Source organism: Vicia villosa, linkage group LG3 (genome assembly GCF_029867415.1).
Source record: "Vicia villosa cultivar HV-30 ecotype Madison, WI linkage group LG3, Vvil1.0, whole genome shotgun sequence".
Lineage (NCBI taxonomy): Eukaryota > Viridiplantae > Streptophyta > Magnoliopsida > Fabales > Fabaceae > Vicia > Vicia villosa.
In genome coordinates this window covers 15,158,591-15,186,090 of record NC_081182.1, presented here as the reverse complement: position 1 = coordinate 15,186,090, position 27,500 = coordinate 15,158,591, and the positions used below count along the sequence as shown (strand labels likewise).

General features: G+C 31.4%; 2 protein-coding genes and 1 long non-coding RNA gene across 3 annotated transcripts; 1 reads left to right on the top strand and 2 right to left on the bottom strand.

Moving 5' to 3' along the window:
- Window positions 1–420: 420 nt before the first annotated feature.
- LOC131657614 (KH domain-containing protein At4g18375-like) lies at window positions 421–7,410 on the bottom strand. Its single transcript, XM_058926991.1, has 8 exons — window positions 7,389–7,410; window positions 6,940–7,064; window positions 2,565–2,804; window positions 2,212–2,481; window positions 1,608–1,663; window positions 1,474–1,512; window positions 982–1,052; window positions 421–631 (listed from the first exon to the last, which is right to left on the bottom strand). Exons 1-8 carry the CDS (start codon window positions 7,408–7,410, stop codon window positions 618–620), a joined length of 837 nt encoding a protein of 278 aa, XP_058782974.1. The 3' UTR covers window positions 421–617.
- On the top strand, window positions 3,244–6,235 carry LOC131660400 (uncharacterized). Its single transcript, XR_009300837.1, has 3 exons — window positions 3,244–3,608; window positions 5,259–5,339; window positions 5,965–6,235. It is a non-coding gene; the product is annotated as an uncharacterized LOC131660400 (long non-coding RNA).
- Window positions 7,411–7,493: 83 nt separating the features above from the next.
- Window positions 7,494–8,114, bottom strand: LOC131657613 (uncharacterized). Its single transcript, XM_058926990.1, has one exon. The coding sequence runs from the start codon at window positions 8,112–8,114 to the stop codon at window positions 7,494–7,496; it is 621 nt and encodes a 206-aa protein (XP_058782973.1).
- Window positions 8,115–27,500: the final 19,386 nt, after the last annotated feature.

Genomic DNA, 27,500 nt, shown 5'->3' with positions numbered 1-27,500 from the left:
CTTTTAGGCAGCCTTTTGACTTTAAAAGCGCTGCTTTATGTCCACTTTATACAGCGCTTTTGCATTAGACAGCGCTTTTGTCAGTACCCCTTTAGCAGCGCTTTTGCATTAGACAGCGCTTTTGTCAGTACCCCTTTAGCAGCGCTTTTGCATTAGACAGCGCTTTTGGTCATCTTTTAGGCATCACTTTAGACAGCGCTTTCTTAAAAACGCTGTCTATTCCCCCCTTTAGGCAGCACTTTTCCCCACTTCAGACATCACTTTTCTCTTTAAGCGCTGTCTAATAATAAAATATAAGTTTAATTGATTTGATAAAATAGATTAAAAAAATTATTATAATTAGACTTAATAATCATTTTTACATAAAAATATTTTTATGATCTTAAATTAAAAAACTTATTCATATATAAAAATAACATCTTCAATCATAATTCACTAAAAATAACATCTTCAAAGTATATCATAATGAAAATAACATCTTAAAATGAATATCAACATTAATTTTAACTTTTTTTTACCAACATTAATTTTAACTTAAACAACTACATCTCTCTACATTTACGTCGCTTCATTTTCGAGTCGCTTCATCTTCGAATGACTGAAAATCTCCATCAATATCATGATTCATGATCTGAAAAAATAAAAGTAAAATAATTAAAATAAGATCTAAAAATACTTGCTTCTTTCTCTATTCTTACAAAATAAAATTATTTCTTACATAATTACAATCATTCATTGGGCATTCCACTTCTTTTCTATTTTCCAAACCCACAATAATTAAAATTTTACTCTATCAACGAGAGAGGAATGTGGAATGAGAATCGGACTACGGTGACAAAACACAATTTTGAAAGTTCTACAAACTAAACCAATAAATAATAAACAAAAGATACAATCATGGGGCATTCCACTTCTTTTCTACTTTCCTAGAAGCATGTTGTACAGTAAAATGATAGAGTGGGAGGGAAATCAAGACATCACCTGTTCCGGATAAATCAGGAAAAGTTTTGATCAAGCTCCATTCAGATTTCACATTTGCTACTTGGTATATCCTGTATAAAAGTAACAGGGACTAAAAAATAATAAACTGAAAATGAAAACTTATAAATATCATAAGATAAATACTATGTGTTAAAATTAATGGCCACTTCTACTAATCACTCACCGCATGAACTATCATTCACATAGAAAAACCAAACTTAAGAAACAAATTGAGATCTAAAGCATACTACTAAAGGTTTTAGAGGTCTACAACGATACCGCAATGCAGCTACAGTTATTTACTCGCAACATGATGGCGACCACAATTTATAATTATGATCCAAAAATTTATACAATTATGCCTATTTTTTCCTTTTCCTTTTGTCTAACCAGCATAAAAAAATCACCAATAATAAACTCAGTAACTAAATTAACACACCGACACTAAAAAAATTAGAAACAAACACTGTTTATCAAACTCAAGTCACAAACCTTACTACTGAGAAAAAGCAATTCATCTGCATGTTCATTCTTCCAAGAAGTCACGTGACCACCGTATAAACAAAAAGACCAACTCAATTGCAAATTGTAGAACAAATATAACTTTGATAACAATATACACTAACCCTTCATACATCTTGGAAGCATATGAAGACATAGATCCATAACCATTGTCTGCCATCTTTTTACAAAGAAGCAAAAAAGAGAAAATATCAGTTCAAAGTGATAAAGAATTGAAAATAGAAATGAATTGTTACAACAAAAGAGAAAATAAAGATAGAGCAAAATGCAAGTTTCTATATATTGTACTAAAAAATATAGACTTTAGACAGTGCTGAAAGAAATGATGAAGAAAAGAAAGCTAATGATGAAGAAATGATAGCTAAATGCCATGAGCATTCATTTACTACTTTAACTATGCTATTTGCTGCACCTAATTTCAATGAAACTGTCTAAAATTAGAATTAGTTTAAAAGAATATAATTAGTGAGCATATGCATTGGGCATAAGATGTTCCAAGAAACTAGTATTACGTAAGAGTGTAAGTGTAATATTTACCAGCAACAAACAAGACCAGACAGACATGTTAATACTTAATAGTCGTAAGAATTTCACCCCGAACATAGACTTGAGTAGAAATGTGGAACTTCATAGTGAATAAAAATATTCTGTCAAATGTTTGAACCTTGAAGCAAACATTTTTAGAAGAAAATGAATATATCACCATACCGAGTAAGAATCATATCCATAACGGCTGCTAGAAGAGTGCATGCCTAGTCCAGTTCCAGTTGCACTTCCAGTCCTATGATCATAAGCTAGTGCCGCAGCAGGAACTGAAGGCAGCATAGTAGGTGCTGAAAGAACAGAACTGCCTGTGTACAATGAATCAGCACCAATGGGAGGTTTTTGGTCAACGTCCCTTTTTCTCAATACATCCTCCCTTAGTCTCAAGACTATCTGAATTAGTGCATCTCTCACACAATCAACCTCACCTACCACCTAAATCATAAAATGAAAAAACAAATTGAATAAAATAGATACACAAATTAAAGAGAAAAATTGAAGTGGAAAATAATTCAAACCTCAACAAGTTCATCATTGTCATCTGCATATTTAGGCTTATTACTTCTTGAGATTTGAATATCAGCCTTAGTTCTCTTCCGAATTTCATTTATGATTGAACCACTTCTCCCTATAATACACCCAATCACTTTAGATGGAACTAGGAGCCGGATTGAAACCGGGGTATCATCTTCATCATTTATCTTTTCTTGCAGCAGTAGAACAACTTCAACAGCTATGGATTTCAGATCAGTTGAAGACTACAAAACACACATACTACATGAGAATTCAATTCTTATGATAGAAGAAAAGCACGAGTTTAAACAGAATATGAAAAGGCTACTCTACTACATGTAAAGTATAGAATATGGACAAAATGGGAGACACCAAAACCCAACAAGATAAGCCAAGCATAAAGTTGATCATGGAATTCAATTATTTGAATTAGCCTGTTTAAAGTAAGCCGAACTAAATTTCAATTATATAAAGTAAGCCGACATAGCGACAGAACTTGACTCGTGTTACGACTCAAATCCTCTGCCGTCGCCCATATCAAACCCTTACCCATTCTGCAACACACCAAAATAGTTGAATAGAAATTGATAACACATGCATCAGATTGAAATTAGATTGAAACCACTGTGTGCGACGATGGTGTTAAGCTTTGCAACTGGCTCTAATTAGGGGTGTGCAAATAAACCGGTAACCATAAACCAAATCTATATCCAAATTAAACCATATTTAAAAGTCCAGCCCAAAGTAAAATTTTAGAATCGGTGACCCATTTACCAAAACCAAAAAAAACCGTAAACCATTAATAAAAATTGGATCAGCTTACCGGTTACCAAATTTGAGACTCTCAATCTCAACTCTCTCTTCTTCTCTTCTCTTTCGCTAGTTGAGTAGCTGTCACAAACCCTAATTCCCAAAATGGCATCACCACACTCCGCCTAATTCTCCTTCACCTTCTCCATCTCCAATTCTCTCTACACTTTCTCTCTCATTCCATCCAATCTTCGATCTCAGTCTTACGATTGAATTGCCGTGTCAGAAACTTTTTGAAGGTACGTGAAGCTCTAACTTCTCTCTATTATTTTTTGAAGATTATTTGAAACCCCTTTTGAAGATTATTCAAAAGTATCATTCTTAATTGTTGTTTTTGTTTTTATGCTTGGTGAGGATGGTTGTTGGATACTTGGATTAATGTATTAGAAAAGTATGCTAAGTTAGCTAAGTTGTTGAAGTATTTGTGAAATACTGAAGTTTTATGCTTGGTGATGATGGTTGTTGGATGGTGTCTTAGTGTTGTTTATTGCCTTTTTGAAATTGAATTTTCAGGGTTGTTTTGAACCGATTATGTTTAGGAAAATGTTTTGAACAAATTTAGAACACCGATATTTTGTAGCTTGAAATATGCTATGTTTTATGTAGCTTGAAATATGCTATGTTTTATGTAGCTTGAAATATGTATCTAATCTAGAACTATGATCCAATATTCAAGATAGATTCAGGTGATGTGATAGAGCACCAAATCGGATACACAGCCAAAAGGGTATGTAACTTTTTGGTGAGATCATATAAGAAAAGTGGAACTCTGGGTGCTAAAAAATGTTCTGGTCTTGTCTTAGTTAGGAAAAATAATTAACTTTATACTTATTATAAGAATTGATACTATTTTTTACTCTATCCCAATGCAATAAACTGTACTATAAAATAGTATTGAAATAGTATAAAATAATTATTTGATACTATTTTAATAAATTGTAGAACTTGAGAATGTTAGAGGAAGCTTATCCATAAGGATCCTTCATATATTTAGCACAAAACGTTTCCTCTGATGTTTATATTGATCCTTCATATATTTAGCACAAAATGTTTCCTCTGATGTTTATATTGATTTACCATCATGTATTGCTCCTATTATCTTTGAATTACTTTTCTTATTTAGATGACTTTAGATTCAGAAGGTAGGCCTCGAGTATTATGTGATGGTAGTTGAAGTGCATTAGTTTTTTTTACCTCTGCATTCAATGTTTCAGTTGAACCTGACAATCTTTCATATCTAGTTGTTTCTGATTTCACTATCAAGTTACAAATTTAGAATTCCATTGTGAGTAATCTCTGTAGTCTCAATTCTTTCTCGTTGCTGCATACGAATTAGAGATGGGATTATCTTTCAGCCTCTTTTATCACTTGTCTCCATTATTGGATTTAATATTTATGCATAGTAATAAGATAAGCCACTCTGTCTTTTCATTTTGTGGAATGCTGGTGTCTAGGTTGGGATTTGAAGCTAAAACTTTGTTGTGGTAACTGATAGAAATATACTAAGCCATTGATGACCATTTACCCATTGGCTTAAGCTTTTACGAGAGTCGGTCCTTGACATGTGTCAAAGCCTTTTAGACCAAGTGGCTATGTGTTCAATCCTTGTTTTTTTGTCATGAAAGTGCTCAATCCTTGTTCTTTTAAATAAAATTGATTATATCACCATGCGTAAATGAAGCTGTAAGGAAGCTAATTATTTTGAATAGATCATGTATGAATATTTGCGTCTTGCTGAATGATTGTGGAAATGTACTGCATGGAGTTCACATAAATAAAGATTTTGTGATACATTTCATTCTAATGGTTATTGTTCTCATCGGTCTTTTATTATTTTGTAAGATACAATTCATTCTAGTAATTGTTATTCTGTTTGGTCTTTTTAACAGATTCAAGATGACTAATGCTAATTACTTGCCAACGTATGCAACATGCGAAAATACGGTTTCAACCAAATAGCTGTTGAGATGGTACCAATCTATCTTTTTTTCTCTCTCAATAATATGTAGCACCTGTCTAGTTAACTATTATTAGTGATTAGGATTTGGTTTAGTTTATAGTTTATAATTTAGAGTGAATTGATATTTTTTTTGATCAATTTAGGGTTGACTAGTATAATTAGAGGAATGGGCATAAAAACTTTAATTAAAGTTTGACTGTGGAATTTGTTGGCAGAATAATTATGAGCATAATGAATATTTTGGAGTATAGAATTATTGAAAATAGGTGGGTGATAACTGAGAAGTATGATAATAATGTGGGATTTGGTGATCAAAGTCCATGCATATTAATTTGACATGTTTTGTTTTAATCCAACCAACTTCAATGACAATGTTTTTGCACAGCAGTTAGTGATTCTGTAGTAGGCTAGTAGCTGATAATGACATGCTTAGAAATGCATTCCTGTTCTCGGTTGCAACTATTGATGCATTTGCCTTTACCTGAGGAACATCAATATAAATTTCCTTCTACAATTTAATTGAAGCTAATTTATAAGATTTGGAAAACCTTAACAGTAATGACTTGGATAGTATTTATAAGTTGCAACACCATTATAGGATATTCATACTCATACTCCTCTGTTTCTTGTTGTAGGCTTGACAGCACCAAAAAGGCCTATGTAAGGTCGACTCCTGATTACGATGTATTGACTCTTGATTATGACTGTGTTATCTAAGGTGTTGTTTGGTATCAGTTGGATGTTGGCCGGTAATTCTGTTTTGAGTGTTGTTAGTATCTAGTTTTTTTCTTGGGCAAATTAGTCCGTGCTTTTGTATTGGTCTCGATTGTATTCGTTTGAATTGGTGGTGTACTTGCTTTAGATACTATTTCCTTTTCACTTTCTAATAGAAGTGTTTTTAATCTAGATATTGTTTATGAAGATTATAAGAGTCAAATTTAAACCAATTTTTTAAAAGTAATTGTTTTTGACATAAACTAGTTTTAGATCTTTTTAAAATAAAAAGGATGGTTAAAAAAAATAAAACCATTTTTTATATAAAATTGGTTTTTTTATTAAAAAAAAACTGGTTTTTTTATAAATCTGGTTTTAAAACTGGTTTTTTTATAAATCTGGTTTTAAAACTAGTTTTTTAAAAGAAAATAAAATTTGGTTTTGAGAAAACCGGTTTAAAACCAGTTTTTTGTTAAAACTGGTTTTTGTGAAAAACCGGTTTAGAACCGAACCAATCCATTTGTAAACCGGTTTTTAAAAAAAGAAATTGGTTTTAATAAAACAGTTTTAAAATCCAAACCAAACCATATATATGGTTCAATTTGGTTTGGTTATTGATCCATGCACACCCCTAGCTCTAATGGCAGATTAACGATTACGCAAAAAAAAGAAAAAGAAGAGACAAACCTGGACAAGCGTACTGCAAAGGGGGCGGCGTAACAAAGTGAATCTGGTGTTGTTTTCATGGTTTCAAGTGATGTAGAAAACAAGATCTAGGGTTTAAATAGTAAAATTCGAAAATCTTAAAAACCCTAACATTTTGGAAACGAAGGTGGAAACACGAAGAGGAAGAAAGAACTGAGAGAAGGGAATTGCATCAGAGAAGATGAGCTGACCTGCGACGACGGATCAGAGCTAGAGATCGAAGAGGATTGAACTGATGAGGGAAGGAACCAAAGGGCTAACAGTAGATATGCAAGAGATGTGAATATCTGTGTGTGTGCGTTTTTTTGTCCTTCTTCTAATTTTAATTTTTTTGGATTATGCGTTTTAAGAAGCGCTGCCTATTCTAGGGTCTTTAGCAGCGCTTTTTCTCATAGCTTTAATTTTTATTTTTTAACTTTAGCAGCGCTTTTTATATACAAAAGCGCTGTTTAAACTATTGTCTTTAGACAGCGCTTTTGAGAAGCGCTGGCTAATGTGGTCCTTTACATGCGCTTTTGTAAAGTGCTTTCTAAACATCCATTTTAGCAGAGCTTTTCAGAAGCGCTGTCTAAGATCATCCTTTTAGCAGCGCTTTTTCTCATTTTCGTATACACTTTGCGTGTTTTATTTTTTATTTTACTTATAGCAGCGCTTTTTCTCATTTTCGTATACACTTTGCGTGTTTTATTTTTTATTTTACTTATAGCAGCGCTTTTGTATAAAAGCGCTGTCTATTGAGTGCTGTCTAAAGGCCTTTTTGGCGTAGTGCATAGAGAGTCTCAACAAAAGCTATTCTCAGGATCTGTGCCTTGCTTCCCTTCCTCGAAGTTTCATGCATAATCCACCTTAATTCTTCATTCCACGGCTGGGGACTGTGATCATAGCTCAACCAGTGCAGGATTTGTTTCCAAATATCATAGTTAGAAGGGCACTCAAAAAAGAGGTGATCTCTGGACTCTTCACAGTTCCTACACAGCTCACAGGTGGCATCAGTTAACATGTTGAACCTAACCAATCTATCCTTGCTTGCTTGTTTACCATGACATATCAGCCAAGCAATGAATTGTGCCCGTGGCCTGGCTTTGTTCTTGTAGAAGATATATCTCCAATCTACTTTTTCAACCCTCTTGTTGAGCTCATTGTACAACATAGTCATCTGAAATCTATTGGAGGCAAGCAATCGATTCCATTCCACCGGTATTTGCATAACAGTTCCTCTCATCTCCATAATCCTTTTGAAAATCCATGACCAGCTTGTAGACACTTGCATTGTCATGATCTCTTTCCCTTTCAAATAATACATGTGGATCCACTTAACCCACATATTATCAGCCTTCTTACACAGATTCCACAAGCACTTTATCATGGTAATCGCATTCCAAGTGGCTAGATTTATAATCCCCTGTCCTCCCTGGCTTTTGGGTCTGCAGACAATGTTCTAGGCTATGGGACTTTTCCTACTGGCATCCACCTTACCAGTCCAAACAAAAGTCCTACAAAGGGCATCTATTTTGGCAATAACAGACTTTGGCAGAGGTAGGCATTGCATCCAGTATTGAGTGATTGCAAGAATCACACTCTTGACCAGCATAACTCTGCCTGAGTAACTCAACAATTTGATAGTCCAGTGCTTCAATCTTTGCAAAATTTTATCAATCAAAGGAAGATACTGATTTATACTCAGTCTTCTACTAACAATTGGCACTCCCAGGTATTTCATTGGTAGTTGCCCCTCATTAAAACCTGTGGCATGTTTCAGCACCTCCTTAGTGTCACTATCCATCCCTCCACAATAAAGCTTGCACTTGTTAGGATTGATAATAAGGCCAGTAGAGCTAGAGAAGGTATTCACCATATTCATCAAGACTTGAACAGAATGGATATCTCCCCTACAAAACAACAAAATATCATCTGCAAAGGTCAAATTGGTAATGCCAGCCTTCTTACATTTGGAATGATATTTAAACCCTGGATCTCTAGTCTTTTTCCTCAATAACCTGTCAAAGTATTCCATCATAAGAACAAACAGCAGGGGTGATATAGGATCACCCTGCCTCAATCCTCTCCTTGCCTGCATTTGTTCAGTATAGTGACCATTAATATTAAATTCATAGGAAACATTGGTAACAACAGTCATGATCCAATTGCAGAACTCCTTGGGCATTCCAATCTCATGCAGAACCTGTTCCATGGCTTGCCACTCCACCATGTCATAGGCTTTTTGCAGATCCAGTTGTAACATGCATCTAGGAGTTCCTCCCTTTCTAGTGTATCCCCTCATCAATTCGAAAGCCATGAGTATGTGATTATGTATAACCTGACCAGGGATGAAAGTAGCTTGGTTAGATCCTACAATTTTAGGTAATATACTCCCCAACCTCTGTGTCATGATCTTGGATATAATTTTGTAAAATGTGGAGCATCCTGCAATAGGCCTATAGTCCTTAGCTGATTTGGCCTCATTAGACTTAGGGATTAAAGTCACTCCAGTTCTAGTAAAATCCCTAAGGATCCTCCCATGATTGAAGAATTCATGAATAGCGGCAACAACATCATCCTGTATTATATCCCAGCAAGCCTTGAAAAATTTGGCACCATACCCATCCATACCAGGTGATTTGTGATCCCCAATACCTCTGAGAGCCTGCTCAATCTCATCTTTAGTCACATGTTTAATCAAGGATAAGCTCTGGTCCCTGTTGATTTGAGATCCTTTCCTCATAGCTTCTATATCAATATGGTGAGTGTTACTATTTGCTTGCCCCATCAATTTATTGTATAGAGAAATGAATTCCTCCTCTATATCCTTCTGAGTATTCAACAGTGTACCATCATCTTTCTGCAGAAATTGAATGTTCTTTGAGTTATTCCTGGCTTTAACATATGCATGGAAGAAAGCATTATTCTCATCTCCCATCCTAAGCCAATTTATTTTTGACCTCTGCATCATACTCTGCTCTTCCATTCCATTCCATCTCACAAGCTCATCAGTAAACACTTTAATTTTTTGAATGCTATCACTATTCATAGGCTGAACCTTAAGCTCCTCATATGCCATAGTAAGATTCTGTCTAGTATCCTTGATTCTCTGTTGTAAGTCAGACATCTGCTTATTCAGTTTCCTTAGATCAGGTTGCAGCCTCATAAGTTTATACCAAAGGATCTCCATGGGTCTCCCATGCGCTTGCTTAATCCAACTCTGCCTGACACAATCCTTGAAGCCCTCACAATCCACCCAGTTGTTATTAAATCTGAATCTTTTCTTAACTCTAGCCACACTAGGTTTACTCAAATAGAGAAGAGCATGGTCAGATATATGGGGCGACAAAACATTCAAAGTGCAGTCCTGATTATCCTGGAACCAGTCTATATTTGCCACTAGTCTATCAATCCGTGAATAGATTGGGTTCTCCCTCTGTTTATTCGACCAAGTGAACTGATCCCCTTTGCTTTCCATCTCACACAGACCTGTATCATTCAGCATATTAGTAAAGTCAATATATTCAGTTTCCACAACCATCTTCCCTCCAATTCTATCATTGGCAGAAGCAACATTATTGAAGTCTCCAACAGCACACCAAGGTCCAACATGAGTCCTGTGGATCACTTCCAAGTCTTTCCACAGTTTCTTCCTATGATCGAGTTGATTTAAAGCATAAATTGCAGTCAGCCAATATTTAAACTCTCCTCTGAGATCAAACACACCACAATGGATGTACTGGCTGGAGCTACAGATACTTCTAACATCTACTTTGTTGTTGTCCCATTGGATCCATATACGACCATTAGCATGATGCTGATAGTTGTCTATATAAGTACCTCTCAACTTCAGTTTATCTCTGATAATGCTAGCTTTATTCTTTTTAACCCTTGTCTCTATAAGGATAGTGATATCAGTCTGGAAATTTAGGAGATGGGAGCTAATCTCCCTAATCTTCCCAGCTTTATTTAGCCCCCTTATGTTCCATGAAACTATCATGGTCCCCTATCCGCAGCCATTAGGTTATCATTCCAAACACCTAATGCTTCAAACCCATTTAAACAATCAACCATTTGAGGAGTTTCAGGGAACAAAATAGTCTTACCTCTATCTCTTCCTAATTTTTGAACTTTGGTCCATGCCTCCCCTTTAGCATCATCATTATTCTCTGCCTGGCTAGTCACAGGGGTTACAGCTTTCTCTGATTCTACAATCTGCTTTGTGACATCTGCAGTTACCTTCTTTGTTTCCCCCTCTACTTCAGTATTTGAGGTCTGCAGTGGCTTTGGCCTCCATATTTTTGGCTTAGGTTTTTCTCCACACGTATGACCAACCTGAAGGCATTTTTCACAATACTTTGGACGCCACTCATATTCAACCGGTTGCTTCCTTTTCACTCCATTGTTATCTTTGATGGTGATCTCATCTGGTAGCTTCTTAGTTATATCCACCTCTACCAATATGCGGGCATAAGACACTCGGAGCTTATGAGTGGTACACTCATCCGTCACCAATGGAGTTCCCAGAGCACTCCCTATCTTGTTCAGACTAGTGGCATCCCATAGTTGCAGAGGAAGCAGTGGTAATTTGATCCAGATTGGAAGTGTGCGAAGTAGATCCTTCTTTAGGTTGAATTCAGGGCTCCACTCCTTGATCAACACCGGCATTCCACGTATCGAATAAGGCCCTTTCATCAACACTAGATCCATGTCCTCTGATTTCTTGAATCGCAGAATGAAATACCCCTCATCATGGTAGTACAAATCAGGAAGATGAACAAAATTCCATACCTTCTGCATAAAGTTCTTTATTGCGTGCAAGCTCAGATCTGCTCTCATAACATACAGAATTAGTGAATTCTCCCAAAAGCGCAATTCAGAGGCGATATCTTCATCATTGATTTCCACCTCAACTTCACCTTCAGTCACAATTGGAGCAACATACGCCATGGATCTACCTTTCTCTGGATTCTGGTTATCGCTAATAACATCTACCCATAACCTCCGTGGCTCATCCTTCTCCGATGGTGGAGGTAGGGTTCCGCCCTTGGAAATCGCCTTGGGTTCCTCCGTGGTTATCACCGGCACCGTTTCGGCATAGTGCACTACGCTCTGTGTGCCTTTTCTCGTTGATCCGTTGTCCTCTCTCGCTGATATCTCTCCATCACTCTTTCCCGGTGTCGTCTCCGGCAAATTCCCCGGCGACGAAGAGCTAGACGGTGCTGCCGGCACCAAAATCCTTGGACGCCCTCGTAACCGTTTTGCTCCCATGGAGAGAAAATTAAAAGGAATTATTGGTTATATGAAAAAAGAAGTATTTTATTAAGCTTGATCCCTCCTCTATTGATTAACATCCCAAAATTTTTAATATTTTGGGATTTTGATTAATTCGGATATGTATATCCGAATTAATCAAAATTCCAATTTTTTTTGTGTTTTCGGAGATACATCTCCGAATTAATCAAAATCCCAATTTTTCCGGAGGTGCATTTTCGAAATCTGGAAAAATCTAAAAAAAAAAACTTCGGAGATGCATCTCCGAAGCAGGGGTAAATTTAGATTTTTGCTTGGGCTCAGCCCCATAGGGAGTTTGATAAAGAAATTTCCTCTGTTTTTCAATCATTATAGAATTTCTCAATCATTATAGAAGTTAATGTTTGAGATTTTTTTCATGCAATGTCATGTTTTTGAAATGAAAACACTAAGAAGTTAATGTTTGAGATTTTTTTCATGCAATGTCATGTTTTTGAAATGAAAGTATGAAGGTTATGTTTGGCAAAAATAGCAGTCAATTGATAGTTTATAATTTATAATTTATGATTAATGATTGATAGTTTATAGTTTATAGTTTATAGTTTATGACTTATAGTTGATAAGCTAATTGGATTGTCTGGTAAATTAAAATGACCTAATAAATATTTAATATATAATTATTTTATTTTAAATTATATTATAAATGATTATAGTGAGTTGTATTTAAAATAATAAAGACAAAAAAGAAAGAAAAAAGGATAAGCTATAAGCTAAAACGCTATTTGAAATAGCGTTCGAAAAATAAGCTATAAGTCAGTAAAATAAGGTATAATTATAAGCCTCGTGATAAAAAGACAGTTACCAAACATGTATTTTATTGTCATATGAGCTTATAAGCGATAAGACATAAGCTATAAGTTCAAAAATTATCTTACCAAACAAAGCCTAAATTGTAACAGTTTTAAATATTATTTCTAAAATATCACATTTTACTCTGAGACACAACCATTGATTGGACGAGCAAAAATATTAAATTTTTTTTAGGCTCGGCCATCGGCAAGCGCATAACTGTGTTTTTTTATTATTGTTTAAATGTTTTAATTAATACAAATTTTATATTAACTAATATAATATAATTAAAATTAGTTTTAATGTTTAAAAATCATTAATATTATTTAATAATTTTTTAATTAATATTTTAATATAATATAACATTTTAATAATTGTTATAATTAATATAATATTTTAATATAATATAATAATTTAATTAATATTTTTAATTGTCTTATTGTTTAAATATTTTAATTAATATTATTTTATTATTTGCACATAGATGTTCGATCATTCTTTAGCCGAGTAGTTAAAATTAAAATACCAAAATATCACACGATGGAAAAAGTGTTTCAGGTTGCCACGTTTTTAAAGCATGCTCGACCATCCATAAAGCGAGCAAATTAATATTTTATAAATGTTTTGTTTTCTATAAATATGATTGTTTGTTCATTTGGTACTCACATCACTTACCACCAATATCTTCATTTCACTATTAAATATGTATTCATTCACCCTTCTAACCGTTCTTCAAGACCTTCATTCGGCTGAATCGAATTCAAAGCTTCTTGTCGAAATCCCCCCAAATCAATCCGATTTAGGAGGACAAAACTCCAATAGTTTTATTCAACGAATCTCCCAAAATTCTTCACCCAATCGAAATCTACAAATTCCTAACCTTGGACGTTATCACTCTCAATTTATGGTACTCAAGCAAAAATGATTATGTGTATTTGATGAATGAACGGGAGAGAGAGAGAATGAAGATGAGAAGCAATTTTGTCTCTTTCAGATTTCCAAGTTGTATGAAAATGGATGCATGAATGTATTTATATATGTGTGTGGAAGAGGGCTAAATATGCAAAATTCGTGCACAAAAATGCCCAAAAAGGAGTGATGCTTTGACCTCAAGGACTATATGCATCGACCTCTACAAGGCATTGACGTATGGAGGTAAAATACACAGCACACGTCGACCTTTAGGATCCATGTGTCGACCTACAATTATGTGCGCCGACCTTTGGATGGCAGAAGTGACCTACAACATATTATGTGTCTACCTACAACTTTTGTGCATCGACCTCTAGCTGGCAGAAGTAACCTACAACATGCTATGCATCGACCTACAACTTCTGTGCGTTGACCTTTGGCTGGTAGAAGTGTTTTTCATGAAATTTTCCTTTTCTTGCTCAGTGGAGGTCAACATCCAAGAGCTATGCATCGACTTATGGTATGTATATTCACCCCAAACCATGTTTTTGATTTGTGAAAATGATCCACATGCATATGAACAAGTTTATAATGATTATGAAAACATTTTCATCTTAGACTAAGATGATACTATCCAATACATTCTACTTCTAAAGATCTAGTTTCGACATCATTCAAAATAAGTCACTTGAGTTATGCACTCATATAAAGCTACAACAAGAACTGCTAGAACAACTGAAGCACTGTTTTTTGCCATAATACTATTTTGTTATATAATTCTTATCAATAATTGTGTTGGGAATATTGAATATAATTCGCTTCATATCACTCCAATTTTTAACAACATTGATTTCCTTAATAGAAAAAAAAGGAAATACTATCTCCGTCTCATAATAAATGTCTTATTTGATCTCTATGTGGTTCTTAAAAAAATAATTAGATGTGTTAATTTGAATGATAAAATTAATACCATTTACTAAAATACCCCTTTTACTATAGTTAGTGGAGTTGTTGAAAAATGTGAAAGTTAATAAATAAGAACATAATAGTGCAAAAAATAATAAATATTATATTAATATTTTGAAAAAGTTTATTATGAGACATGAAAAAAATACAAATAAGATACTTTTACGAGACAGAGGTAGGGGTACACATGGGTCGGTTTGAGTTGAATTTAGTCAAAACCATAATCCAACCCGTACATGGTACACTGATTTTGGTGAGGTAAAATAACCATCCACAATATCAGTGGGTTAGTTTGGGTAAAACCACAAATTTGTGGGTTGGACTGGGATGGGTAGTGGGTTACCCAATATTTTTCTTCCTTATATAATTATTAATGATATGTCACATTTTTTCTTAATAAATAGTTTAACATATTATTGCTATTTTTATAAACATCAAATGTCTAAATGTACAGTAAAATTTATCATTAAATTTATCATTAGTCCAAATACACTAAAGTTACATTACAGTAAAACCTAGAATTTCATAAAATACTTGCAACTTATTAGAATTAACTTCAAAATAATCAAAGCGTGACAACTTAAATAAGTTAAAATCATTACTTACTAAATAAAAGATATTCAAAAGGTTGAAATTGAAGCAAGCAAAATTGAAAACATCAAAGTCATCACTTGTCAAATTACAAAAAAAAGAGAAAAAATATAGTCACTCAATAATCCATGGATTTTGTGGGTTGGGTATGGGTTTACCCATAACCCAATTATTTTGAATGAATTTTCATTTTTGAAAACCGTATTCACCCAATAAACCAACCCAACCCATTTTTTTGTGTCGATTTAGGTGAATTTTACTGGATTTATTGGGTTTACCCAACCCATGAACACCTCTAACAGAAGGACTAATTAATGTGACTTTGCATGAGAAAAAGATATTTTGATAAAATTAAGTTAATTTTTAAATAAAAAAGTTCAATAATGTGACCATTGATTGTTATTTGAAAAAAATAAATAGAATTTAATTAGTTGCGTGATAAAAAAACATTTTTTTATATATATTGCAATTAATTTGAATCAAACTACCTTTTTTAGAAGAGTTTCAAAAGAAAAATCTAATTTATCTATATTTCAATTAATTTGTCTCATTTCCACCATTTTAGAAGAGTTTTAAAAGAAAAACTAATTTAAATTTATATTAGAGTGAAGACCCATTTTGGTCCCTCACAAATATTACACGAGTCAAATTAGTCCTTCGCAATAAAATCGACCCAATTTAATCCCTTATAAATTTTAACCGGATCATATAAGTCCTTCTGTTAATATTTTTTCAAACCGGTTTTTTCCTAATTTTAAACCGTGACTGGATTGCCACGTTGGATTTTATTTTATTTTCATTTTTTAAATTTTTATTTTTAATTTCATTTTTAAACAATTATAAATTAATAATATAAAAAAGTCAAAATTGTTTCTTATAAGGAGTTGAACTCAGGGCCATGTGGTTAATCTTAAACAATTCTAAAATTAAAATAAAAAAATACAAATTTGTATTAATTTGGTCTCAAACCTAAGTCTCTTCAGATTAAATGACAGTCAATTTAATAAAAAAGAAATTGATTTGTCTATTTGTAAATGATAGTCACTTTACTAACAATAGAAATTGATTTGTCTAGTTGTTATTGATAGTCACTTTACTAATCGTAGAAATTGATTTGTCTAGTTGTAAATGATAATCATTTTATTAACAATAGAAATTGATTTATCTAGTTGTAAATGATAATCACTTTACTAACAATAGAAATTGATTTGTCTTGTTGTAAATAATAGTCACTTTACTAACAATAGAAATTGATATTTCTAATTGTAAATGATAGTCACTTTATTAACGATTGAAATTCATTTGTCTAGTTGTAAAGTGAAAATCATTTAACTTAAAGGGACTTGGATTTGAGACCTCATAGAAAAAATTTATGTATAAAATTTGTTAGTATTAGTAGAAATCATGAAAACTACTTATTTAAAAATTACTTTATAAGAAATAATTTTGGCTTTTTTGATATTATCATTGATAACTGTTTAAAAATGAAATTAAAAAATAAAAATTAATTTAGTATTTAAAAAAATCCAACGTGTCAATCCAGTCACGGTTTAAAAGTATGAAAAGAACCGATTTATAAGTAGGAAAAAACCGGTTTGAGAAAAATACCTATAGAAGAAGGACTAATATGATCCGGTTAAATTTTGTAAGTGATTAAATTGGGTCAATTTTTTTGTGAGGGACTAATTTGACTCGTGTAATATTTGTGAGGGGACAAAAATGGATATTCACTCTTTATATTATATCGCATTATTTTGTCTTATATACCAACATTTAAAGAAAAAAAAAGGAAATATGTTTGGATTTGAAATGAAAGAGAGGAGATACACGATAACTACATAATTTAAATAATACTACTAAGTGGCGGATCTTGCCCACAGTATTAAGGGGAGCAATAAATAGTAACTAAACAAAAATATTATTATTTACGTCTTTAAAAATATAACACCCTTTTGAGAATTATTTTTGTATTTTTTATAACACTCCTTAAATTTACAATTGCATTAATGATTTATTTACCAATATAATACCTAACTGTTGTATATTTTGATAATATTTCAAAAGTTTTAAATATTTTTTATCTCAAATTTTAAGTGACAAATATGAAAATATATTTTCAAAGAAAATTATTAATATTATTTTTATTAAAATTAATGTGGTCAATAATGAATTTATTATAATGATGATTTGATTTAGTCCAAGTCATTAAACACTATTTTTCTCCCTCTCCTATATATACCTACTCTTTTACTTTTGGATATAGTAGAAAAAATAAAAACACTTAGGGTATGTTTGGATATCACGAAATAAACGGAGCGGAAGAAAATGGAGTGGAGTGGAGTGAGATGGAGCGGAACGGAGCGGAACGAATGTACCATTCTATTGTTTGGAAATTTTAGAACGGAATAAGACAAATTATTCATTCCGCCCAAATCGGAGGGGAAGGAATATGGTGGTAAGTGATGGAATGGAATGGAATCCATACCACTCCTTTCCGCTCCGCTCCATCGCTTTTTAAATTATCCAAACAACGGAATATCATTTTATTTCATTCCATTCCGCTCCATCCGATTCTATCAATCCAAATAAAGCCTTAACGTGTTAATTGGAAAAATCTCTTTATACTTCATTTTCTTTTAATTTTCTAGTTACATCTTCCAGTCATCTAAAAGAGTATTTCTTATTGTTTCTGATACCTCAGATTGATAATGAGATTCTGGGAAGAACCTGTTGAATTCTGGGGGATTTGCGCTTATGAGGCGGATAAATCCTTAAGGAAAGTGTTCATACACGCCTCAGGTTTAATTAACGTCTTATATTTTGCAGGATTAACATTTGTGATGGTGAGAAGATGTGATCGAGTTATAGTGGTGGCCAAATTTTTACAACAATGTTAATAATTTATTCTTTGTCATGGTTCTTGTTGATAAATCATTCCAGGTTATATATTTTTAAACTCATATTATATTGTTAAGATTTTTTCCAATGACTATTATCGCATGCTTGTAATTGTGATTCTAAAGATTTTAATATTATTTTTCATTAGTAATATAGTATGTGAAAATAGTATATAATGCATTTTAGGTTGAATAATACTCTTTAAGCTGTTATTTGACATTTTTGTTTTACGTGAAATTATGCTACTATTTGTATTCTTTCATATTTTGCTAGACAAATTATAAAAAATATTAAAATTCTGATTAAAGAAATTTTCTTTAAATAGAAGAAGAAAACTTTTTTAGTTTAGATTAATATTTTTTTCTTAATCTTTGTCATATTAATATCATTGAAATAAATTATATATAATTGTTTATTTTACTTTTATATTCATTGTTATACAATGTTATCTTTATTGAGAAAGAAAGAAATATTAATGTATTATTAAGATTTTATTTTATTGTAGTGGTTGAGAAGTATTTCTTATCTAAAATTTTGGATATTATTTGTTAGATATTAATGTAGATTATTATTATTATATTCATTATTGTATTAATAGTATACTATTATAAATAAAAATATTTCTTTTATATAATAAAATCAAATAAATAGGTTCTCTTTGACTAACGTATCATTAATGTTAGAATCGGACCGTTAGAAACAGACGGTTAAAAATATATTGTAAGATATTATTATAATTATTTCTCACATTAATTACGTATTGATTGTGAATGAAGTGTTAAAAGAAAAATAAATGTGTTATGATTAATATTTAATAGATTTATTTTGTGATAATAGAAAGACAATTATTAATAAATAAATGAAGATTATGAAATGTAGATTTAGTTTCTTTTTTATATTATTTATAAGAATTATTATTGTTTAGAATTACATATCTAAATTAAAATTAAACTGCATAGAGCCGTGATAGTCAGTGACTCTATGATTTTTATAATTATATTATAATGCTCATGTGTTGATTATATGTCAAAAGTGGTACATCTCAGAAATTTTTGAAGCATATTTTTCTATTGTGATTGAGTGGATATGAACTATCTATTTACGTGGAGTTTTTGTACTAGGTTTATTTATAAAGAATTATTTGTGATATTAAAAATAATTTAGATGCTAATTATGATATACTTATTCACTTAATGCATTTTAGTGATTTTGAATCTAATTTTTAATTCTAATTGAAATTAGTTAAATATAAATTAATATTATTTAATCTCAATAATTAATTGAGTTAAAAGTGTAGAATGTGAGATATACTTTGTTGTGACTCGAGTATTTATGAGTATAAAATATGTGTACTTTTGATTTTGTCTAAAATATATTTTATTTTGGGGTATATAATATTATAAGACTTTTATTTGAGATATTTTGTTTCATTATCAAATATTACTTAATTATTTTATTGATATATTATATCATTTTTGGATATATGATATGAATGAGAAAATGAATTCGAAACATATTATTATTACTGAGATATCTTTGGGAAGTCTATAAGATATAATAATTAGATAAATTTGAGATGATATTATTTTCAATGTGAGAAAAAAATTTACGTATTATTGAAAAATTATTTATTATTTATTGAGTAATGTGAAAAATATGACGAGTTTAATCACATGATATATTTTGAGTAATAATTTAAATTGTGATACTCTTTTATAGAGGATGATCCAATGTGTTACAATAATACATTAATGTTAATATATGATTCAAATAAAGATAAAACTAAATGTGAAGCTATTTCTCATCAGGGCCGGCCCAATGAATCTCGAGACCCTGTTCAAAATTTAAAAAATAGGCCTAAATTAAAAATGTATAATTTTAATAGTTAAAAATTATATACCAAAAATATTAGTATATATTAAGAAAAGGGGTGATGCACCGATAGTGTAAAATATTTTTACACTGCAAACCAATTACCACTATGTATTCAATTAAATTATTTTTTTATTTTTAAAAAAATTTAATGACATGACAGATTGATGACTTTCTATTGGATGTGTCAGTGCATTACTTTTTAACTAATATATTAACTAAAGGAGGCATCAAAAATACAATTATATATATATTTAAAATAAATTATTATATTAATAAAAGAAAAATTAGTATCATGATAATTAATAATAAATAAAAATTTCATATATTTTTTAATATAAAAGTTGTAGTAACAATATCCTATAATTATATTATATCTATTTACTAACTACTAACGTAGTAACAATATTATATGGGATAGAACTCTTACAGAAAAAGGGATAGACCTAACTATATGAAATGAAATGTATTAATAACAGTAACAATGAAATTGACTTAATTTTATACGTAAAATGAATTAATAATGTCAAAGGGTGCAACACGGATACCAATGTTATTATAACACAATAAACCACATACATGCTTAGAAATTAAAAGAATAAAATGGGGCCCCTCAAATTCTGAGGCCCAGTGCTATATAGCCTGCTGCGCTGGTAAATGGCCGGCCCTGTTTCTCATTGTGGAGGTGTTGTTTTTTGAAAAGCATTCAAACACACCTTTATACTAAAATCTTAAATATATTTATATTTATTTTTATTGAGAAATAATGATGTCGCTTATAAATCATATAAGCATACCTGTATAAATTTAATCATGGAGACCAAGTTTAATATTAAAACTTGAGTAATATTTGAGATTCATTGACTTAGAGACGTCTTAGTCAATAGTTTTTAGGAAGGAAAATAGTGACTTCCTCATTTGTGTATAAAAGTAGCTACTAAACGATGAGATAATATCGTCAATTTATGTGAAGTTAAATCAAAATGATTCCAGTTAATCCTCTGACAAAATCCCTAGGAAGAAATTTATTTGTGACACATCGAGGGGAATTGGACTTAGCCAATTGAAATTAACAAGTGATGGGAACCCAACCTTTGTGATTAGAGATCCCATGAAAAAGGTTTATATGGGTAAGAACAAGTCACTTGTTAGTTCTACTAGCACCAAAAATTATTTGATTAATTTTTGCTTGCGTCCTTTTCCTATTGTGTAGATGAGAGAGTGCTAGACACTGCATTACTGAGAGGATAAGCTTAAGTAGCTTTTAATGAATTTCATATCCTTATTGGAGGTGTATGATTTGCACCATACACTTGATGAAATCACCTATATGAGTGTCGAGTGGGGCCGCTTGTATGAGATCTTGGCAAAATCTCTAGAGCACTCATGAAATAACCAGGCACGCGCACGACCTATTAGCGCACCACAACGTCAACAACAAGAATTATGGGGGTGTGATGTGAGTGATAGACCTCTAACATACGCTAAGTGATCTTGGTTCATATAGCTTGCTACACCAATTTCACTGTATGTTAAGTATTATCATTCTAGGACTAGTTCATATAGCTTGTTACACTAGTTTGATGCATCACATTCATGATGTTAATCCAGAATTTTTTTTTATACTTCTTTTAAACTTTTGAAATATGTGGGGGATTGTTGTATATTTTGATAATATTTCAAAAGTTTTAAATAGTTTTTGTCTTAAATTTTAAGTGACAAATATGAAAATATATTTTCAAAGAAAATTATTAATATTATTTTTATTAAAATTAATGTGGTCAATAATGAATTTATTATAATGATGATTTGATTTAGTCCAAGTCATTAAACACTATTTTTCTCCCTCTCTTATATATACCTACTCTTTTACTTTTGGATATAGTAGAAAAAATAAAAACACATAACGTGTTAATTGGAAAAATCTCTTTATACTTCCTTTTCTTTTAATTTTCTGGTTACATCTTCCAGTCATCTAAAAGAGTATTTCTTGTTGTTCTAATACCTCAGATTGATAATGAGAATATGGGAAGAACCTGTTGAATCCTGGGGGATTTGCGCTTATGAGGCGGATAAATCCTTAAGGACAGTGTTCATACACGCCTCAGGTTTAATTAACGTCTTATATTTTGCAGGATTAACATTTGTGATGGCGAAAAGATGTGATCGAGTTATAGTGGTGGCCAAATTTTTACAACATTTCTTATATTTACCAATATAATTGGAGGCTTGAGTCTTGGGATTGTGTTCCTCTCAAAGTCATAAGTTCGAATTCCGTTATGCTAACAATCTTTGTGTTGGGTTAGTCCATACAAAACTTTATTCTGGCTTTAAATGGGGTCTCCGCTAGTGAACGGTGGGATTGGTCCCTCTTGAATTAGTCGGTCGCAAGTCCGAATACCAAGATTTCCATTTTTACATTTTTGTGTTAATTTTAATGATTTATAACACTCCTTAATGATTTTAACGATTTATTATGTTATAAAATGTTAACATCATTAAGGTGTAATACCTATGTTTTTAATATTTTTTATATTAATTTTAACGATTTATAACACTCCTTAATGATTTTAACACATGTGAATTTATTTCATGGAAGTTACAATATTTTTTGGCTACGAGTATAAGAGGTATATTAAAAAAATCTATAATTTTCAGGGGTCAGTGGCAATCTTCAGCTCCGTAGTTCCTCCGCCAGTGAACTGACTTATGGTATTGGTACCAGTGTGGTATGACTGTTCTAACTGACTACTGACCTTGTTTAATTTGCAAGCATGATTGCTTGTGTGCTTGACTGTATGGGAGCATTGTGTTATATATTTTGATATAGAAACCATATTACATGATTTCTGATTTTGTGCTTCTTTTGATGCTAATGTTTACTCTGATTGATCTGAATGTTTGTGGTGTGCTTATGATGCTCAATTTGAGTTTTTGAAGATTTACCCATGCACATCTTGTAAATTTTGCATGAGTTGTTTTTGCCAAAATTTGCCAAAGGGGATGATTGTTATTCTATGTGATTGACTGTATTATGCAAAATATATGGGGTGTACAAGATGTTTTAGGGGGAAGAAAGGACTTAAATGAGACATGATGTATCTACGGAAGGTTCTTAAGTTTGCAGTTCAAGGGAATGTTTCAGAGAGATACCTCAGGAACCAAGAAATATATGGTAGCTTTGTGGATATAGATATAGAAAGAAGTTTGAAAAGTTTGCAGTTCTAGGGAATGTTCCAGAGAGATACCTCCAGAACCAATAAATATGGGATCGTTCCGTGGATATAAATACGGAAAGAAGTTTGACAGAAAATGGTTGGTCCATATTCACATAGGTTTTCTATAAATTTGGGGTTTCTTATGTTGTCTTTTCATATATACATAAATGTATCAATTGTATGATATCAACATCCATTGGTATGTCGCAAGTGTCTCCTACTCTAACGGCAAAACACCAGGGTGGACGTTCAAACTCATATATTACACCTCACTTGACGATATCATTGACGAAATCCACGCTCGCCTACTTAATTAACGGAGACAAACGAAAGGCTGTGAAACTTGAGTATCGTTCACCTTCAGTTGACAACCAATGGAGCGTCGTTTACAGCAACTTTGAGCTCAAGAATTGAGAGGATATTTTGTCGATGTGGCGAACATATTTTGGTTTCGAAGAGAGAATCCCGCTCGAGTTGGTAGTGACGGTACGAAGAATGGTCAAACAAATCTTAGAGATATGCAAGCGTCCACCGGCTATTGAAATGTAATATTTAATTTTATTTTTAAATCATCAATGAAATACCGATTTTATTTTATGAATGTTAATTTTATCGTTGCAATGTTGATTTTCTGATATTTTGTGACTGTTTCTCGCTTTGTTCCGTAAATATGCATACGGACATATCCCGTAAATGTAGCTCTGAAAATTTTTAATGTTGAGTAAAAATTTATGTGTCCAGAAATACATCATATTATACAAATACATCATATTATACACTTCATAATAATAATAATAATAATAATAATAATAATAATAATAATAATAATAATAATAATAATAATAATAATAATAATAATAATAATAATAATAATAATAATAATAATAGTGTATTATTATATTTAGCGTTAACTCAAAAAATATATTTAGTGGTTTCCTCCCTTTTACTTAAGTACTATGAATTATGATGCTATACACTTCATGGACCAGCAACAAACAATAATTATATCCTTGTCAGCATCGTAGCCGCACTAAAACTAAAATGCAAGTAATTAGTGTATCTAACTTCATCTTTAGAATCAATTGTCATGACAATCAAAACTAAAATGAAGAGGTTGTTTTGGAGATGGAGGAGAAAGGTGAGGGAAAGTAGAGGGTCATTGAGGTAAATGAAGTTTTTTTGGAGCTTGATTACTGAGTCTTTCTCTTTCTTATTCTGAGAGTCTTACTATATTTACTATTATGTGTGTTTGTGAAATTGTCTATCGTTTTTGTGAATGGGAGGGAGGGAAGAGTGGTGACAGGGAACATGAAATTACGTTTGAAACTGATGAGCCATTAATGTTGCACATGCTATGTATAATATTATGAAGTTTTCAAAGGAGTATAACATGCATTAATATTGTAATGGTAATTAGAGTAGTCAACTTAAGTATTTGTTAGATATACAATGGAATTAATTTATCATTTTGTCAACAAAGATATAAAGGTTTATACATAAACATACTGCATTTTTTTAAAATCAAAATTTTTTAAATAAATTTCCTACATATTAGCTACAAAATTTTATGGGCTAAAGTGTAATATTGTCCATGGCCATGTGGCATGACACGTCAGCATCTTGCCATTGCCATGTGACGTGCCACATCAGATTCTGTTAACGGAAAATTTTATGAGGATTATTATTTGAGAAAATTTTTTTGAGGGACTAAAAACGAAATTTGAGATATTTAGAGGCACAAAAAATTTATTTAATCCTTAAATCATTAATATATTTTTTCCTTTATATTATTTTTAGATCATAAATATCATCTTTTGTATATAAAAATATTTAGATCAATAACATATATTTTCTCGTAAACCAATATTATTTATATTTAGGTATTATATACAAACATATCTAGATCAATAGTAAATTTTCGTATATAAAATTATTTAGTTCAATAATAGATTTTTTCAGTATACCATTTCTGAATCAAAATTTTGTGGATTATAAATACCATTTTTCGTATAGAAAATATTTAGATCAATAATAGATTTTTCCCCTCATACAAATATTATTTATGTTTAGGTATCATTTACAAAATTAACTGGATCAATAGTAAATTTTCGTATATAAAAATATTTGTATCAATAATACATATTTTTTCGTATACCATTTTTGGATCATTAATAGCATCTTTTGTATATAAAAAATAGGGTTAAATATGTTTTTGGTCCCTATAAATAAGTCAAAATCCAGTTTTAGTCCCTATAAAATTTTCATTCAAAGAATGGTCCTCTTAAATTTTTCCGTCTCCATTTTTGGTCCTTGCCGTCTATTTGCTCTAACGGAAGCAGACGTGTTACGCCACGTCACTAAAAGTCTACACTGCAAAAAAATATGTTAGATTGCGGGGGTTTTAAACCTCCCTAAATTTGATATTTTTTTTTGAAAATTGTTACATTCCAATATTTTCTTACCTACAAATATCAGTATTAATTAAAGTCTTGATTCATATATTCCCCTTCTTCTTCACACTGCTATAAATTAATAGATTAACTACCAAATTTTACTACAAATTATTTTTATAGTTGATTTCAAGTTAAAAAACATCTATTTAACTCTAATTATTTTTAAACTTGAAATAAAATAGATTATTATTGTATATTATTTTGGTATTGATAAACATCTAAAATGGGCAAACCAAAGTAAAACTTCAATATTTCTATTATAAATGATTACATCTAAAATGAGCCATCACAGAAACACACCTTTGAAAATGACTTGCACAATGAAGCAAACTTTGATGTATCTTTTGGGGAGATTAAAGCAATGCTACAACCTGAAGCTCTAGCTGTTCTTCCACTTCTATGAACATAAACCTAAAATTAAGAAATAAGTTTTATAAATGTACATACTTATGCGTATGTATGTGTATGAATAATAAATATATGGATGGAAGAAGCAAGGAGTTGGCTTACCTACTATTGTGTTGGGTGACTTGGGTCGGTTATGCTTCCCTTGATAGTCACTTGTTTTTCATTCCTCTACTCTAAAATAGAGTTGTGGTTTATGGTTAAGTATTCTTGGTAAATTTTTCATTTTATAATTTCATTAACTCTAACTAATTACGATTACGCATGATAAAGTCATTAAGGAATGTTTACTATGATATGAAATGTGATTTTTGCTTGATGATACAACATTAATGATTTGTTATGATATGCTGATGCACAGAAGACTCTGCAAAGGTATCACCCTCGTCCTAGATGCATTGTACCTTGTTTTCAACTTCTTCCTTTCTTCTATCACCTACCTCACCCTTATTTTCGCCAGGTACTTACCTCTTCTTTTACTTTCTCACCTTCCTAGTTCAATTCAAATGTTTTCCTTCTCCCAGTACTATAATCACTTCATTTACAGGCTTCATTTCTTTTATTGTATTATATACATCCAGAATAACTTAACATTATTATATTTATTTGACAAACTCTGGTAAATATCATTAGCATTACATATTATGATTAATTTGGAACTATATTACATGGTATGTTAGTATTTTGGTATATTTTCTATTCATATCTGTGGTTCCTTGCATAAAATGAATTTTCTTTGAATTAAGCTAGTAATTTCAATTAAGTTAGGTTGTTTCAAATGATTTTATTTTGCTTCAGGAAATTAGCGTCTCTATTACTATTAGTTAGTTTGTGTTTTCCTTCATTTCCTTTTAATTCTATTATTGTTAATTATTTTTGTCTGTGTTCTTGATTGTGATATTGCACCTTTCAATTCGATTAATATAAACTATTTTATGGTTCAGTTGTGTTTGGTTTGGTCCTCTATCTTAACTAAACTATTTTTATGGTTCAGTTTAGTTTTGGTTTAGAAGTGTTACTCATCTAGTTCTTTTTTCACCATTCCGTCTCAGACCTCTAATGTTAAGAAACTGCATTGAGAGAAACAAAATCAAATACTTTCCTTATCCTTCCACGCCTTCATTTAAGAAAAGTTCAACCTTTTAACAAATGGATGAATTTTTCTTTGACCCTTTTCTCACTTCACCTTTAAATTCATTCCTAACTCTTTAAATTCTCACTTAATCATAATTCACACAAGTGACAACACAAAAAACTATACTACAATCAACTCAAATTACTATTTTTCTTTCTCTTAGGAACTAAGGATAAAAAGTGGTTGCTTGTCAATTGATTATCAAAAGAATATAAAGACCG